At 35.5% G+C, this 19,200-nt stretch overlaps 1 protein-coding gene across 1 annotated transcript in view; it reads right to left on the bottom strand.

Annotated features, from left to right (window-relative positions):
• Positions 1 to 19,200, bottom strand: part of COL25A1 (collagen type XXV alpha 1 chain) — a 436,443-nt gene that overhangs the window by 142,118 nt on the left and 275,125 nt on the right. Inside the window, exons 6-7 of the mRNA XM_074322592.1 lie at positions 12,235 to 12,261; positions 12,063 to 12,089 (exon numbers count right to left, since the gene is read on the bottom strand). Of these exons, the coding sequence (XP_074178693.1) occupies positions 12,063 to 12,089; positions 12,235 to 12,261 (54 nt within the window). The remainder of the gene's footprint in view (positions 1 to 12,062; positions 12,090 to 12,234; positions 12,262 to 19,200) is intronic.

Here is a 19,200-nt window from a genome sequence, read left to right as displayed (position 1 = left end):
AAGAAAATTTAAGCATTCAATTATTAATAGTAAATTTACATTCTCTTTAAGCACTTCTGAAATACCACAATGAATAGAAAAAAAACGCTTTTAAAACAAGCAGTTAAGGAAGACATATAAATTTAACCCCCCCAAAATTTCTCAGTTTGCTTTGAATTTGCCTATCTTTTCTTAATAGGAATTAGAGTATAAACAAAAGTAGGCTGACATTTGTATGTGTTATTTAGGTCTTGTGTATGTGACTAGTAATCTCTACTCGTGGAAACTCTGTTTCATAAAGATAGTATAGACAGCTGCAATTTTACAGAAATATTCACACAGACATATATGTGTATACAAAATATCTCTATAGATGAAAAATGTCTGTTAATAAGAATTAATATATGTACAAACACCCACATACATAATGATATACAGTATAATAATTTAAATGATAGGTTGTGAGAAAGGCAAGTGTTTGATAATTCGTAATATGAGAAACAACTTGTAAACCTTGAAAAAAGACAAAATACCACAGCATATGCAACTTAGCACTAGGCATGTTTTAGCAGATTCTGTGTGTGTCCTGGGTTTGGGCACGGCTGCCTCAGTCACATCTTTCATTCCATGCTTCCTACTTCACCAGTGGAAGAACTTCCCTTCTCCAGTCCTGGAAATCTCACCCAATGATGACCTCCCCTAAGTCACAGTAGCGTCAGTCAAGACGTGGGTGAGATATTGCCAGGTTGGCCCACAATTTTAATAGTCTAGATAAAAAGATTAACTCAGCTTCTAAAAATAAGCCTGTTTAAAGGCCCAAGGAATACAAATATTTTTAAAAACATTGAATGTTTTCTTAATTAAAACTTTGATGGTGTCTCCTTTACCTTTTTCCTCACCTGCAAATAAGCTCAGAACGTTCAGGCTGACATGTTCTTTTGAAGAAATAGTGACAGGCAGCAATTACCATCTGCAGTTTCCTTGAACACATCACACAGGCTTCAAGCCAGAACTGCATACACTCAGCCATGCCAATTTCTCCCTCCGCCTGCTTACTCAGCATCAGTTCCCTATCTTAATTCTTAATTATAATGAAATCCTTCAGGCCTGTACCTAGTTAAAGTTCCTGTCCTGGAAAGACTGTTCTGTGTTACTAGTTCTCTGATGTTTTGAATGCTACATTGGAGGGTTTTGATATCACCTTTTCCATCACTCAGACTCCTTTATCAACAGATTCATGCTAGACTCACAAGCTAATAGCATGATAAGAATGCCCAGAAGTTTTCTTGGCACACGGAACTATGAAAACAATAACATTACATTATTACTATTGTTGTTCTTCTTCTTATTATTACTACTACTATTATTAGTGTATGCATTAAATTATAAGTTTATTTGTGCTAATACAAAACAACTAGTGGTCTGTAAGGGTTTCTGTTAATATCAATATTTTTCAAACAAAATTTAACTGACTTCTAAGAGATGAGAATCAAAGCTTCTCGACTCCCTCCAAAGTCGCTACAGAATTGCATTTGAAGTAGGACCTCGCAACTAACATCCTTTCCCTACAAAGCCTGTCCTGTTTGCCACTTGTGATTTACAGGCTGTGTCTGCTGTGAGAAGCTGCTGGACACATTAGTGCAGGTACGCTTATGAAAGACACTGCTGTCTGGCACTAAATGACTTTCCAGAGACCCATCTCATTCAGAACTACAGGAACTGTTCTCCCTAAACACAATCTGTCAATGCATAAGCCATTATTCCACCCATTCTGAAGGGAAGAATCAAAAATAGTCTCACATTCTAGTCCCTTCTGCAAATCCTGATGCACCGTTAAAAATCTGCTGTTTCATACTTTCTTGATTTCCATTTGGTTAATCCACTTCACTAACATTTTTGTTGCAATTATAATTCTGCATTTGGGAGTGATGGAAAAAGAATGGTGGTAATTACATTGGATTTTGATAGTGTAAACTGCTTATAAATTGCTGAATTTCCTATCTGCAATATGTTCATTATTCATTGATCTTATCAACTACAGTATGTTCGATTTTTTGTCCACTTCACATACAGATTTTAACATATTTACCTAAAGGCTTACTTTCTCTTCCTTATATAATATTGAAAGTCATCCACCCCAAATCTATCTTTCCCTCCACCTTTTATTATATGCTTCAGTTGCAGGCATTGATGCAAAGCATAGCTCCACTTTATATGGATTAATAAACATAAGACTTGTGTTTTAATTAAAGAGAAAATTAACTTGCGTAAATATGAGACAAAGAAAATCTTCTGCATAGTTTTGTTTGAGAGGCTATTAATGTATCAAGTATTTTAAAAAATATTTTACAGAAAGTGGCACTTGCAAATATGCAAACAAAGGAAATATAAATGCATAATATTAAAGATATATACACTTATTCTCTTTCAGCTAAAATCTTTCATTTCACTCATTTTCAAGAAAAATATGAAATGGTGCACATTAGCCTGAAAAGACTGTAAGGTATATGTCCAGATATATAAATCATGTAAAAGAGTAAAATGAAGAATATTGAAGTTGATATAAGCAATGAGTACAAAAGTGCAGACAAATGAAATCTTTCTTTTTCTTTATATAATGGAATGACTAATTATTTTATTATAAAGGTAACTGCATTAAAAATACTGAAAGAAATCCAATGGCTATTTAAATTGGTTGGCATCATTCTCCAGAATTCCTTATCAGAGGATATGCTTAGGATTGGATTTTGGTTTTATCTGAATGCATCCGTAGTCATTAACAGAATTTTCAGTTAAGGGCTCAAATCTCAGGCTTTCCACTATTTGTTGTTTTAATATATGATTTTGCAAAATGTCCACTTTTACTTCCAAATATTTTATATAAAAGTTTACCCAACTGGATTGCTATATTTATAGATTTACTTATATAATCTTTTACATTAGACAGTAATGCATCAAATCTGAAGTCATGTAAAATAGGTAATTATTCCTCACACTTTCCAAATATATTTTTCTTTTTCTTACTCGATGAGCTCAGCTATACAACCAATAACTGAGACATAATTTACAATATTTCCAATGGAAATATTGTTTGTACATTAACAATTGTTTGCAAAGATAATTTATTTTTTTAATTGACCCACATTGGGACAAATTTACAAATGTTCCTGGACTTAGTTCAATATACCAGCTCTTAATGGTTTAAAGTATGACAGAGAACACTCAAAAGAGAACTTTGATTATAAAATATAATAAGAACGTTTGCAAATTTTAATGAGCTTGCTGTTTCCATGCCAACTTCTTCTGAATCTGGAAAGCATTAAAATAATTTTCTCACAATTTATTTCTTTCCATTGTGTTATATCAATTCCCTTTTCACAGGCAATACATTCAGTATCAAATGAGTAGTGTACTCATTAGGACTAAAGAGAAAGGCAAGGGTTAAGTAAATAAGAACATCAAATTAATATCCAGGCCTAAATGCTTTAGCAGAGCCAAAGAATCTGTTTAATCATTCAAGTCAACAAAGGTTAAGATAATAAAATAAACTTCTAACTGCTTTCCTTTTTGGAACTTAATCTGTCTTGCTGAAGATGTTTTTAAGATGCTATCAGTTTTACATAGTCCCAGCTGTTATGAAAATTTACTTGAATACACTGGGAAGAGAAAAGAATTTTATGAAAATAGTTTAGCAGAGCTCCTGGGTGGCTTATTGAAACTGTGAGAGCCCAGGACTCATTTAAAACCAGCTGTTGGCTGATGATGTTGAGACCAATAACCACTAAATCTTTTCTTTATCAGGGCTCTGTGTTATTTGGCAAGGTGATGGTAGCCAACCGATTAGAATGGTGACATACAGTCACAAGATAACTTCATGATATTTGCTCATTTTATTGCCTAAGTTTCATTAATATATTTACCACAATTTCAGAACATAATACCCTAATTTAAAAAGATGATATTAAACATTAAAATAGCTTTGCTTATTTTTAAAGCTATGTTTTTAAGTTATGAAGATATAGAAAAGAAATATGAGCCATTAACATCAAAGCCCAGGGTACCAGTGTGACTCCCAGGGCTATGGTTCAAGATGAGGGCAGAGGCCTTATGAACTGGGCAAGCAAGAACTCCTCTTTGATAATGAAGAGAGACAGTGGTAGTTGCAGTGGGTACAGACAACAATGGGAGAATCCTTAAAAGTCTTGAGATTTTTACACTTGACTTCAGGTTCTGTTACAGATCAAGAAATGTAATTCAATCTTTTGAAAAGAGAGGCTCAACTAAAAACAGAATCAACAAACTACCTTGTAAAACATACAAACACAGCATTATGAATAGCAGAGAACAGACTTCATTCATCTGGTTATCCTATAGGAAAAAAAAAAAAATCACTAACAGCAAATATGCCAGGATCTTGATTTACACAATTTTCAAATTGGTGCCATTGAGTTGAGAAGCACGATTGTATTATAACAAGGTAACTGGGTACTCTGACGCCTCTTGGTTGGGGGTCAGCATTGCTCTGCCTCCCTATGCTCCATGCAGACATGTTCTGAGGTATTACTATGTAGCATTCATTCATTCGTTTTTTGGAAGATTGACAGTGCATGGATTGTCATGCTACGATTATCCTAATTGCAAAGAAAAATGGTGCACCTATTTGTATTTGTGTTCCGCAGCTTTTTCAATGGTTTAAAGTATTTTTCAATTTTCTAAAATCACAGAGGCATGGAATCAAAGTTGGAAAGGTCCTAGCAGCCATGTGGAGGTAGCTTGGCATTTGGAAAGAGAGCAGCTCTTGAAATTGGGGTTGGTGTCCCCCAATTGTCTTTTGGTAAATGTATGTGAAAGAATGTGCACAAGTCACTTAACTTGTTTGAGCTCAATCATCATCACCAAAAAAAAAAAAGAAAAAAAAAAAAAAAGAAATGTCATATTAATATTTGTGCTACTAACTCACAAAGTTACTTTTAAGGATAAATGAAAGAACACCTGAAAAAAATGTAATCTGTAAATTCCTAGGCTGAAATCCCAGCTGTGCCACTGACTGGCACAGTTAAATTGGAAAAAATGTTTAAACTTTCTAAATCTTGGTTTCTTCATTACATGGAAGTAATAAAGATAAGTATTTCATAGGGTTCTTGAAACAAGATAAAGCTTCATAGAGTATTTGGCATATCTTAAGAACGCAATAAAATTATTTATCATTATTATTGCTATTATTTGAGCCACAGATATTTCTACAACCCCTATTGTTCCACATGGAGGTTGATGACCATAAGGGCGACCTTACCAATAGGGAAGCTGCTGATCCACTGGGAACAGCACAATCTAGAGGGTGACAGAGCTGAGTTTGAACCCCAATTCTACCACTTACAAATTGCATGAACTTGGGCAAGTTACTTTATCCCAGATTCCTCATGTGAAATTTGGGGAGAATAATCAGCTATGATCTGCTGAGGACTTATTATAGATTTTTCATGTTATTTTATTTAATCTTATCATAACCATAGAGACAGACAGTGGTAGAGTTAGAATTTGATACGTGTCCAGCCTTACCCCAGCCCATACGGATACAACCATCATACTGCATTTCTTTTCCTCTTTTTTTTTTCCTGATAACCTACCTTGCTGAACTGAATAAGGCGTAGAGATGATGTAGGAAACTTACCTAGAAAGGTGTTCAGCAAGTTGTAAGACTCTAAGTAATTAGCTCTTATAATTATTATGTAAAGTATTATTTCCTCATCCAACATTCATTCAGTCTAGGAAGGCCCCTACAACTCCCTTACAGCAGGTCTCCAACCTCTGCTTGAATATAGGGTAAAGGCATAGCCTCAATATTCTGTAACACAAACCTAAGAGGATGAAATGAAGAAAAACGAGCATGGGCTCGGGGTGACTGACAGCACAGAGAAAGCACCATCCTGATCATAGAGCCTAAAGGCTTAACTGCTGAAGCAAAATGTTTGACTGTAAAAATGAAGTGAAGATTAATGGCAAATCTGTAATGACATCTCACCAAGAAGCAAGGAGGGAAGTGCAATTCTAATGTCAGGGTGCATTCATATATGGAAATCTAACATTCAGTGTCTTATAGAATAAAACCAAATAGTATCTATGGTTGTTATAGTATGCCTAAAATCATAAACTTGAAATTGGTTTAATGTATACTGACAGAAAGCTCATGTCAAAAAAGTTAGCTCACTTTCCTCTGCATTAAATCATATGCCATCAACAGTATTCAAAGATAGTCAACTTTCCTACTATTTACCTTTTCAACTTCTTGCAATCTTTCACTTTCACTATTTAACAAAAGGCACTTCCTTAATATCCCACACTCCAGAACACCAAGTCCAAAAGCTTTTTATTGGTTTCATCCCTGTGTTTTTCTTTTTATTAAGAACATTTTGTTGCCTCTCCCACCCCTTTTTAAGTAGTTTTTCCTTTAGTGCTCAAATGTGTCCTGGTGTTTCTTTGAAAGCTCACTCTTTTGTTGACTCCCTTCCTTGTCCCACTCCCTAACTGCCGATATTTCTGAAGTGGTTCTTGCTTCACCCTTTCACCTACCATTTTCTACTCCTACGGTTTCAGTGCTCACTCTGTGACATTCAGCTATGTGACCTTACGTCCCATTATGACACCATCTTAGAGTTCTAGTCTCATGTTTCCAACTGTTTGTTACATTATTCAAGTGAAAAAAATCTATCAAGATCAAAAGTTCAACGTAACTAAAATTCAACTTATTCATCCTCTCTACTTTCTTCTGACCAAGTTTATCAAGCAAAGCCAGAAGCTTGACATATCTGTATCTTCTTTTTCAGTTTCAGCCCCTACATCCAACTAACTCCAAGACATGTGTTGAATTTTCACCTCAGTATCCTTCAATTTTATTCCCTAGCTGCTTAATTTTTTTTTTTAAAACTTTAACATTGCCACAGTTCCACCCATGGCCAGATCCTGGATGTAAATACTGATCAAATTCATCTTCCATCTTCCGCCTCAAAACTTCTCTCTTACCAATTTCTCCTCTACTAGTGTCACCTCTGGTTTTCCCTCTTTGTCTCCCCGGGTTTTTGTTTGGCACTTATGACAAACCCTACTGATGGGATGACCCAAATTCCCTTTTCAAGCCCATTCTCCTTGGTTCACTTCCAGCTTTGAGCTAACTATGTGAAAAGTCTGGCCAATGAGACATGAGCAGAAGTGTATTATGAAATTAATGGGAAAAATTTTGTTTTCTTGATACAGATTCTCCTCCCATTATCTTCCCTGCAGATACAGGTATAGATGTAATGGTTGAATTTGAAGTCTTTCTTGTAATTATGAAAGAAAGACCATTAGATTCACAGAGACTTCCATAGTAACAACATTGAATTACATATGTGTAAATAACACCATCAACTGTCTTCTCTGAACTTCTCATTACGTGAGAAAAGTAAACTCATATTCGAACTCCCATAGAAAACATGGAGCTTTCGCTAATACTTTGGTGACTCCTTTGGAATCTCTCATTTGGCTCACCAACATAGCCCCTCCCCACGACTGAGCTTCTCATTTTGACACTGCACTTTCTGCTCAGTATGGCTGGCTCCTGACCTCCAATGATAGCTAATGTTCCAGGTTGGGCCAGCCTACCCCCTCTGCTCATCTCTCTGCTGAGGACTAGACATTATCCTTATAGCCCAGATTCTTATAATCTATCTTGTCCTAATGACTGACTTAGTTTCTTGGTCTACGCTGTTTCCTGCTTTCGGTCTCTTCCAATTCCTTCTCATACTGGTTGCTATCACTATGTGGACAAAAAAGGGCTCTGTAATAAATCTGACAAGATAATGACCTCACAGGGTGATCTAATCATAAATCCCTAACTGGGCAGGTCAAGGGGGTAGTCACACCCCAGGTCTATAAAAAGTTTATCTTTCCTTTAAGCAAGCCCTGTCCATTGTTCTTGTGCATCTATATTAACTCTCCTTTGAAATACCAGAGTAATCCTCTTTTTTTTAGACTCCTTGGTGGGGTGGCCTGGCATAACTACCCTCAAAGGAGCACATAATCTTGGTAACTATTCTGTAATTCAATCAAGATTTCCCTACCTTACTTTTTCTCACATCATGTAATCTTACTGATGTTCACTCCTTACTTCCAAATGTATAAAAAGAACTGCAAAACTGTCATTCTGTGGAGCATTTGAGATCTTGCTTCCTCGTGTGTTGTGAGTTTGGCTCAAATAAACTCGTACAAAAATTATCTGTAGTTTGAACATTTCTTACATCAACAACCAAATATATTTCCATAAAGAACATTTGGTAATAACACCAAATAGTCTGGTGGTAATAGACATCAAATGATGTAACCAAAAATCTTAAATAGCTTCCCATTCCCTACCACACGGGACATTCGAAATGCTCCATAATATCACCTCGATAACAATTTTCAACCTTACATGATATAATTTTTCTACATTTAACCTATTTCCTCGACAAATGAAATATTATTGTTCCTTAAATGAATGCTGTTATTTAGTATTTGTGTAATATTGTTTGTACTATTTCTTCTTCCTGGAATGTGTAGTTTTGTTCTTAATCTTATCTTCTAAAGATTACCCATTCATTAGGTCCTAGCTCAGGTGACAGCTCTCCCAAAGTCTCTAGTGATTATTTAAAATGTAAGAATGTTCACTTTTCTAGCAACTCTTGGCATAGTTCTTTAAGGTCCATTAACATACAACCACATAGTTTTCTTATTCAGGCATCCATGAGATAATCAGATCCTTGAGGGAAGTAATGATATAATAATATTTTATTCTAACATTCAATAAATATTTATCGAATCCTTACTATCCTAGGCAATGGTGGTATGAACAAGGCAGACCAAGTATTTGGGGTTTATGTTTCAAGGAGGGGTGTCATTTACAGATAACAAGCAAGTAAATAAAGAAGCAAAATAGGATAATTTCAGATTTAGATTTGATAGTTAGGGAAGTTCTCCCTGAGGAGGTATTTGTGATGAAATCTCAATAATAAGAAGAACCCCATCCCAAGAAGACCAGAAGAGAGCAAATGGAAACTCATTGTCAAGTTAGGAGTGAGTGTGGTGTGTTTGAAGAACACGTGGAAGGCACAGTGGGTGAAGGGGAAGACTAGTGTGAGCGAGGTTACAGAGGGAGGCAGGACCCAATCTTGAGAGTCTGTGTAGGCCAAGCAAAGTGGTTTGCATTTTATTCTAAGGTTTAAAACAGGGAGTAACACTATCTAATTTACAATGTAAAATGATCTCTCTGGCTGCTGTGTAGAAAATGGATTATACAGGCTCAAGAGTGAAAGCAAAATTCATTGGAAGTCTACCACAGTAATCAAGAACATGAGATAATAGTAGGTTGAAATTGATGGGAGAGTGAGTGAGAGAGAGAGAAAGAAAGAAGTGGAGACATACGTATATAGTCTCTATAGATTAAGCATAGTATCTTGAACATGGTATACCATGTTTCCCCCAAAATGAGACCTAGCCAGACCATCAGCTCTAATGCGTCTTTTAGAGCAAAAATTAATATAAGATTGAGTCTTATATAAGACTCTTATATAATATAATATAGACTCGATCTTATATTAAAATAAGACTGGGTCTTATATTAATTTTTGCTCTAAAAGACGCATTATAACTGATGGTCTGGCTAGGTCTTATTTTTAGGGAAATACAGTATGCTAAGCATGTATTGCTAAATATATGTCCAAGAGTTTCGAGATAATTCACCTTCTTAATTTCTATATTATCTTCACTTTTTTCCTTTGATTCACGTATTATACCTCAATATCGTCTTGTTTAACACTTAGGAAGCCAAAGAGAAAAAAAAGAACTTTATATTCAAGTAAACAGTATAGATCTCACAGTGGAAAATCAGTAACAAAGAATTGAAATGATGGAGGGCCATATTGTTAATTATGGAAAGAAATAAATTACTTGAAACAAATGGTAAAAATCAGAATTCAAAATCTTTGATAGGATAAAAATGATCAGGGTGTTCAAATACAAAGATCTACATTTAAAAATAAGAGTGTCTCCATCAGCATCAGCTAGAATAGTGTGCTAGAAAAGAGGATGTTGGTAAAATTAATTTTTATTAAGTTGAAGACTTTTCTAGTTCTAACTTTGATTTTTCTGGAAATATAAAACCTTCATTTTATTATCTTGATATAATAAATTTCTAATAAGTAGCTAATACTATCTTACTAGAAAGAAATGTTTATAAAATTCTAACAGCACTAAATGTGACGTGCCTTGTCTCTAAATTAGGAATCTGAGGAAAGACAGGCAGTTCGGTAGGTTCTCATTTTCTTTTACATATACTTCCCAGGACATTTAGATTCTTACCCATGAAGATTTGTCTTGCATTATTAATTCAATCCAAATTCCTTCAATACAAAGGAAAATAGTATCATTTTTTGCCACTTTCCACCTGAAATGCTAAATGGCCCCTGAATCGTGTGAAACTTGGCCCCAGTCAGTGTGAAAACTGGCTGAAATCTGTATGAAAGGCAGTCTGGGTTCGTCAAAGTAGTTCATGAACTTTGGCCAAACTTCCAAGAAACCTGGTCCAAGTCTTAGTTTGTAATGCAACATGAAACCAGGTGAATTTCACATGGTTTCAGGTTTCATCCTGAAAATTTGGCCTAGCTTTATAATCAATCATCACTTTTTGGAACGATGAAAGCCAACACACCTTTTTGAAAATGAGGACTGCATGCATACTGATGACAGCTAAGCTGTGAACCACCCCTTCACTTCCTCTGCCAAAAGAAGATTTCTCAAAATGGAAACAGTCTCCCTCTTACCTGGAAAGGGCAAGTTGAGTGATTTTGATATTGCGTGTAGAAAGAAATGATACTCAATACATGGAAACATGCCATGTGAAATAATCACCACATACAGAGCAAGTGGCTATACTCTAATCATTTAAGGTTTGAGAATTTTATTCCATTCACATCCATATATCATGATGTTTAATCTCCTCGACCATAACATGAGCTTTTAGCTTGAAGCTAGTCATCAGCTAGAATAACTGCCATGAGAAACGAAATGCTCTGAGGCATAATCATTATTTCTACATGAAGAATAGCTGTAGAAAGGACAGTGAATTATTTTATCTAGTTTAATAAACATGAGGAGATAAGACTACAAACTTTTCAAGTTTTCATTAACTACATCTTTTGCAATAAAACTTCTACATGAATTCAATAGTTACACAGGGACCAAAAAATCCTACACAATTGTGTTTTCAACCTGAAAGTTTTAAATGTGCTTTTCCACTGTAAAAAATGACTCTCTTCAACCAAATACTCGCTTTTGTGCGTAGTGACTTGAGAAAATTGAGAGGTATGTCTGAACGGAGCCACTACATCATTGGAACAGTATGTCTGAACATTTGGGTAATAAGGCACAGATGTGAAGCAGAGGACTTGGCACTACCAAGGTAACAACAAAGCATTCACCATTGTGTTATATTGGTTAAAAGAGCCACATTCAAGAAGAATAAAAGAATGCCCTTCCTCCCTGGAATGCTAAATTATATTACACCTTTTGTCTGCTTAAAAATCTATAAAACATAAGAAATTCGAATAAGTATTATTCAAACATGATGAAGAATACAAATACAAAATGCATCGATATTTTCATCTATAATATAACATATTTATGCAATAGCACATAACGTTTAACTGCAGAAAAAGGCCAAATTCAATAGGAATCCATATGGCCTTTATATTGCAAAACAGTGTATGCAAATCTGAAGGACCCAATAGCCATTCGAAAGGTGTTGTTGTGTTTTAGTAGGGATTCTGGCCCTTAATCGGTAGGGCTATTCTAGAGTATTCTATTCACAGATATCAAATTAAGATAACACAACAGGATATATATACACACTAGTTATTATCAAGACTATTACACTTACAAGTGGTATGGTATTTTTGCCAGCCATTACTAAGCTATGTGACACATAGGCAGTTATGAAGCCAGGGCTACTTTTAGTCAATAAGTTTGGAGCTGAAAGCTAATTTTCTGTTCAGGATTGGAAGAATACAACTTACCCGAGGTCCCTGATCACCTTGTTCTCCCTGTAGAGTAGGAAATGAGATGATAGACAGTCTTAGCATGAAGTCTGTATGTGATGCTCGTTAAAAAGATAAAAGTAAAACAGTATAGGTCATGCCAATATGGATTTCCACTAACTTAATTTGTTTCTGCTATTCATTTTCTTACCTTATCACCTTTTGGACCAGGAGGGCCCTAAAAGAAGAAAGAGAAAAATGAATATAAATTTTTAAAAATTGTAACTTGAAAGATGAGCTAGGGTTAGTTGCAAGGTTCGTGTAAAGGGCACGGAGATATAGCTGTCAATGAAGTTTCTCAAGAAATTTTGGGTTGTAAACTATAATACGGTTAGAATATAAAAATTACATATGGTATGAAGGTATATATACACACACAGAAAAGTACATATGTCATAAGTATATTACATGCTGAACAAATTTTCACAAACTGAACACACCTATCTATACAAGTAGAACCAGCTAAAGAAACCCAGAAGTGCATATTATGACATTTTCTTGTCATTATTCTACCAATGGTAATCACTACTTTTGACCTCTGACAGAATAGTTCATGTGCTTCACGTAAATGGAATCATACAGTATGTGTCTGTCCTCTTTTGTTCAGTATGTGTGAAATTCATACATAATTTTTGTGTGCAGTTGTAGATCATTTTTCTTACTGTTTTGCAAGACTCCATTGTGAGAATAAAACATAATTTATTTACTTATTCTACTGTTAAGGAACCATTTGTTTCCAGGAGTTTCTAGGTCTTGACTATTACGAATAGTGTTGCTATAAGCATCCTTTGCTTAAAAATTGTATACATTCCTGTCTTTTTTTGATAGGGTAACATTTTAGCAAATGACATTTTTATGCATTTATGTTGGGTATGTATCTAGAAGTGGAATTGTTAGGTTCAGTGTGGTTCTAACAATTTACACTCCCATCAGCAATGAGAACTTCAGTTCCCCTATAGCATCACCAATACTTGATTATTTTCCATATTTTTCACACTGTAAACATTCTGGTGGGAAGTGTAGTAGTTTCATATTGCAGTCTAATTTGTATTTCTTTAGTGATTGATTATGTTTAACTTCTCTTAATGCACGTATTGGCCATTTTGCATCCTCTTCCATAGTGTTTATATCTTTTGCCCTTTTTCTATTGAATTGTACTATTGATTTGTTAGAGTTCTTTATATATTATACTATACGTTATACTGTAATACCATATATTACATATATACATATATACATACATATATACACATATATACATACACACGCACACACACACACACATATATGAGAGAGAGCACACAAATACATTCTCCCACTCTGCATATTGTGTTTTTATTCTCTTAAAGGTGTTTTGGTAAACAGTTCTTAATTTTAATAAAACTCAATTTAACACTTCTTTCTGTTTATACTTATCTCTTTTTTTGTTCCATTTAATAAGTCTTTGCCTACTTCAAGATCATGAAGAGGTTCTTCTCTTTATTCTAAAATCTAAGAGCTTTAGTATTTATCTTTCATATTTAGATCTGAATTCACAAAAAAATTGATTTTGTGTCTGATGTGAGGTCAAAGCCAAGAGGCCTTTTCCCTCCATGTGGATATCAAATTAACCCAACACCATTTTTTAAAAATGCATCTTTTCCCCATTGTAGTACATCATCGTCTTTGGCATAAATTAGATGCCTATATGTATGTAGATATTTTTAGGAATTTCTGTTTTGTTAGGCATCTGTCTGTTCTTGAGCCACACTAAGGTTTTCTTTACCTTTGAACAAAAATACTAGCAGGAAATACTAATTCTAGGGCATCAATACTTTTTTTCCATAGCTCATAAAAATAAAGTCATGTTTTGGGCTCTGCCTACCTGAGGAACAGGAGCATTTCAGAGTTACCCTTCAATCTCTCACGTTGACCTTCAGTAGAGCTGGGCGACAAGGAGAAGTCTAGACTGAAGGTAAAACCAAGGTTCTAGCCAAGTACCCTTCTTAAGTCCCAGTGGAGACCACTGTCTCTTCAGGTGGGCAGGTAGAAATGCTCTGCCTACTAAGCTATCTGCTGCTAAGTATCAGTGACAGAGGAACTGTACTAAATTCCCATTCTCAGCTGTGGCACTTCTGATATGATGTTTCCTTGAAAATCAGGCCTAGCCGGACAATCAGCTCTAATGCATCTTTTGGAGCAAAAATTAATATAAAACCCGGTCTTATTTTACTATAAGACCGGGTCTTACATAATATTATATAAGACTTGGTTTTATATTAATTATTGCTCCAAAGGACTCATTAGAGCTGATTGTCTGGCTAGGTCTTATTTTTGGGGAAACAGTCATAGTTGAGAGATTATCATAAAATTAGTAATAACAATAACATCATGTCTTATATTTTGTATATTTTACCATCAACAAAGAACCTGTTACAGCATTTAATCTTCTCCCAACCCAATGAAGAAAGTATTAATACTTGTATAGATGTCTAAAATTAAAGAAACAACATCAAGGGTAGGCCTCTTGTAAGCAAGTTAGCCAGGTCTTTAACCAAGCCTTTGGGACTTTAAATGCAGTATGGGTTGCTAAGTGCTAGGACTCAGCTGTAGCACAAGATTCTCAGAGAGAATGATGACCATGTGTCTGCCTTCAACAGGTACCTTCCGAAATGCCTCCCAACTGCATTTCCCACAGGGTTGGGGAGAGTAGCCCCAAGATCTCAAGTTCAAAATGAGAGAAAGAGAAATTATAGAAAATCAGGGAAGGGAAGAGGGAGCTCAGATAATAGAATCAACTTGACAAAGTCTTTTATCTCTTACTTAGAATATAATTTTGCCGTTAAAAGAGGGAGGATAAGAAAATTATTTTTCTTAATATTTTCAGTAAATTTTTAATGTTTTTATCAATGTTTTCAGTGAATCAAGTAGTGAGTAATTAGTACAGTCTGTGTGCCTACCTCTGTAAAATTAAGTTTAAGGAATTTACTTGATCACTTTAAACACACACAAAATGCTTACTAATACTCTATCAGTATAATTTATCTTTGGTTGGGCCAAGGGCAACCCAAAGAAAAGAATGAGAGTATACCTACCACCAAGTTTAAGAAATATAATGAAGATTTTAGTCTCGATTTAATTAGCATGTTTTTTTTAACTCCATTTTGATTTTCATGTACATTTGTTGAATGCTTGTAGAGAGTTTTACAATGATGTTCTAAGCACTGGTGGAGAATATGGCGGGAGAAGCTAATTAGCAAAGCAAAATAGTTTGTTCTAGAAAAGCCTGTGCTACAATCAAACACTTTCCATATACTAGCATTAAGGAAAATCACCTCTAGAAAATCCAGCTACTCTAAGGTCACTTACAGTTACTGGGGAGCTCTCCCCAGCTTTCACCCCTTCCTTCCCAAAAGCTGATCCTCTTTAAAGTTCTATTTGCTTTTGCTGGTGAGATTTCAGAGGCCACGCTTCTCATTGTACCAGTCCTCTAAAGTCACTTTGTCAGGTTATATGGCATATTTGAGGTCAAAGCTTTTCTGAAATAATTTTATACTGGAGAACAGAGATGACTGTTTCCCAAAGTCCCATTACTTATGCCAAAGCCACATGTGTCAACTAGAACTCTTTAGACAGCTTGCCATAAGCAAGGTTGCTTAATTCATGAACACAGGAAAATCTGCATTCACAACAGAGCAATAAATACCGCTGCTACAAAAGGGGCTGGTTCGAAGCAGACAGAATGGCGTCCTGGCACCTGCCAGCTCAAGACAGAACTGAAGCAGAGGTCAACCTCCATTCACAGCTGTGGTGGCTGCTTTGGACACTTCAGACCCACTTGTGCTCTTGGGATTAATGGCAGGTGTTTTTTTTCTGCTTGACAGAAATCCCACTCTTCTTTCTGAATTGGACCCTCTTCACTGCACATATAATTGACTTTGAAGAAATAAAAACATGGGCTACCTTAGTAAACACAGATAGTATTTCAAAATTTTAAAACCATGGTTCTTTTCTAAGTCAAAACATTACAAATAAAAGAATGGTTTCCTTGATTACTAACTTTTAAAATTACAGCCGGGTCATTATATAAGCTGTTTTGTTTGTCTTTAGAGTAAAAGAAAAACTCACTGATATTAACTAAATGACTGGCAGCAACACAAATTAATGAATTATTTGAATTAGACTATTTTTCAATTGCATTTTCTTGCTTCCAACTAAACCAATATATTTATTGTGCAAGTTTCAGTATCAGTGACTGGTTGGTAACTATTTGAAGATAAAACTTTGTCACTAAAACATGGTTAAGATCAATGGAAAGTAAATATGGTAAAATTAGTGGTCATAAATAAGTGAATAGTGAGTCACAGGTTTATATAAGAATTCTTTTGGAATTCCTGTTCTTCTCATCTGGTCTCATATGTTAGAGTCAGATCTTCTATAATGTCCACTTAGATAAATAAAAATATTTGAAATAATCTTTCTAATTAGTTTTATGTAACCAGCTCTATTTACATAAATTTTAAAGGTGCCACCAGAATTTTTATTATTAGTGCTTTTACTTAGTAGTTGGAACATTTCGCTTAGAGTGTTGTTAGAGTATTATTAATTTACTACCAACATATTTAAAATTTTCAGTGGCAAACTTCAAATTAGCTGCTATTCAAATGACTTTATGGTAACAATGTTTTTATTTGTACCAAGCCTTTAATGTGGGTCTTGGCTTATACCAATTTCAGTCTCCCAAAATCTGCTTCTATTCAAGTAACTAAGATTTTAGTTTATTTTCCATGTTCTGTTATCTATTTCAATTAAATGATAAAGCCAAACTAAAAGCACAGTGAATAAGAGGCACAACAAATGAGATTCAGGAAAAATTGGATTTCAATTTGCATAAAAGTAATTGAAAAACAGCTGAAAAAAATATAGGTGATATATTCATAGGGGCTGGATGTCCCGATAAAGACTTTTCATTCACTACAATTGTAAATTTTGCCTACTTTGAACTGGCAATGGTTGAAGAGGGAATGACTTTAAAAGATGGCAATCATGAAAATAAAATTAGATTCTGCTAGCAGTAGAAAAAAAATGGAAAAGGAGCAAACTCTGAAAATTCTTGGCAGCCAAAGACGTTGGAACAAGAATGGGGTTATGATTTCTATCCCAGAAAATTGTAGGCCATTTTTATTTTTGAAATATGACAAACCTTTTTCTGATTAATCTTTTTATTATTATAGAATTATGAGAACAAGCAAGTTTCATTTTCTAAGCATTTATGGCCAACTATTAGCCAGGCGACATGGTCCGAGTCTGGAGGAGGGACACGTAAATTTAATTATACAGTGGAATAAACACTGTGTTGTGGGAGTCCAGAGAGGAAAGAAGCTAGGCAAGCTGGAGTGAAAAAGATGACATTGGAACTGGCTCTTGGAAGTTGGCCAGAGATAAGGGGTACTGGGCAGGGGTGAAGCAGATTGGGCAGCAGGGAAGAACATAAATCAGTGTGAGGACCTCGTGCTATCAGAGAAAGATGAGGAGTTCAACTGGTAAGAACACAGTGGTGTGGGAGTGGAGATGGGGAATAGTAGGAAAGAGAGATCTGGGAAGGCTGGCTAACAAAACCCAGGTCCCTAAGCTAGATTCTGTCATCAGTTTAACAAGAGAGCAGCAAGATCAAGTGTGATGGGTGGAACTCTCAGAGCATGGAATGTTATTCTTCTTAGGAAGCTGTTACCTTGGTCCAGAAGAGAGATTGGTAAAGATCTGAATTAACATCATGACAATGGGAAACTAGGGAAGATTCTAGATTCAGAAGACATGTCTGAGTGAGAACCGACAAGATCTGTTAACTGATTGGACATGCGGGCCATGAACAGATCATCAACATAGTTTAAGAAGTCCCATTCATTTGAAATCTCACAAATTAGTGCATTTGCATAAAAGTGTGTTGCCCTAAGCTGGTTCAACCCTATTAAACACAGCAGCTCCAGAGCCAAGTGAACCATACAGAGTTTTAAATCTGGTTTCAGGGGTGTATTTCAAATCCAGCTTTGGCTGACCCAATCAGAAATCACTGAGAGAGAGAGAATCCTCCATCGTCACTGTTGGGTAAAAGGAGCACAGACAATACATGATGGCCGCCCTGTGGTGCTACCAGGCAGAGGCCATCCTTTTTCTGTGTTAACTTAGGAATAAAGTGCACCTTTATGATATTTCCCTTCCTCCACTGTTTAGACTGCAAACTGAACATGGGCTGACTGTATTTCAAAAGCCACAATTTCCCTAGTCTTTTAAGGACACAGAAGACAGAGTTTGCTGCACTGCCCATTCTGTAGGCGCACAGGACACTCTCAGTGGTCACCCTGCGTTGGATGTGTGTGTGCTCAGGCGCTCCCGCAGACGTGACTTTATCAATGTACAGTCTCCCAGGGAGGAGGGACACAGGGGATGGCCAGTCTTCCCTGGTTTAAGTAGGATAGGAGCCTCAGTTCTACTGATGGTAAGACCTCTGCCTGTTCTCTGACTGCGTCATTAGCTTGTGCCATTATGCCAATGAGGTAGATACTCGTAAGCCATACATTCATGAAGAAATAGAACTTGGCACCATGATATCTGAAACTGCAGGTATCTGAAACTGCAGAAAATCATATTGCAAATAGTATTAACAATGGAAAAATCGACCGTTTGCTTCAAAAATAAGGGCCCTACCTATTTGCATGTGGATAAATCTTCCTTACGTCTGAATAAAGTGTTTTATGCAGTTAGCACAGGTTCACCTCTAACTAAAATGTGAACATGTGTTCTTCCAAGTACATTCCTCAACCTTGAATTCATAGGTGAATAGTTTTCTGGATTACTAGCATAATATATTTTTTAGGGACATTTCCTTCTCAAATCACTATTTGTTTGTTTGTTTTATAGACTTCCAGGTTGGCAAATAACTTCAGCTAGTAACTTGCAAATTTTAAACTTTTTATGGAAAACCTGATGTGAAAATGTAGAAGTTCCTCTATATTAAGTATAGATCAATGTGTCTCTCTGTGTGTCTTGTACATAATTTCTGTTTAAGTACCTCAGAAAAAAGGAAAACATAAAAAGTAAAAGTATAATTTGGGGAGATTTTAAAATAAAGTATATATAA

The sequence above is a fragment of the Rhinolophus sinicus genome, linkage group LG02 (genome assembly GCF_036562045.2).
Source record: "Rhinolophus sinicus isolate RSC01 linkage group LG02, ASM3656204v1, whole genome shotgun sequence".
NCBI lineage: Eukaryota > Metazoa > Chordata > Mammalia > Chiroptera > Rhinolophidae > Rhinolophus > Rhinolophus sinicus.
The sequence above is the reverse complement of the archived record's forward strand: the minus strand, read 5'-3'. Positions and strand labels throughout refer to the sequence as shown.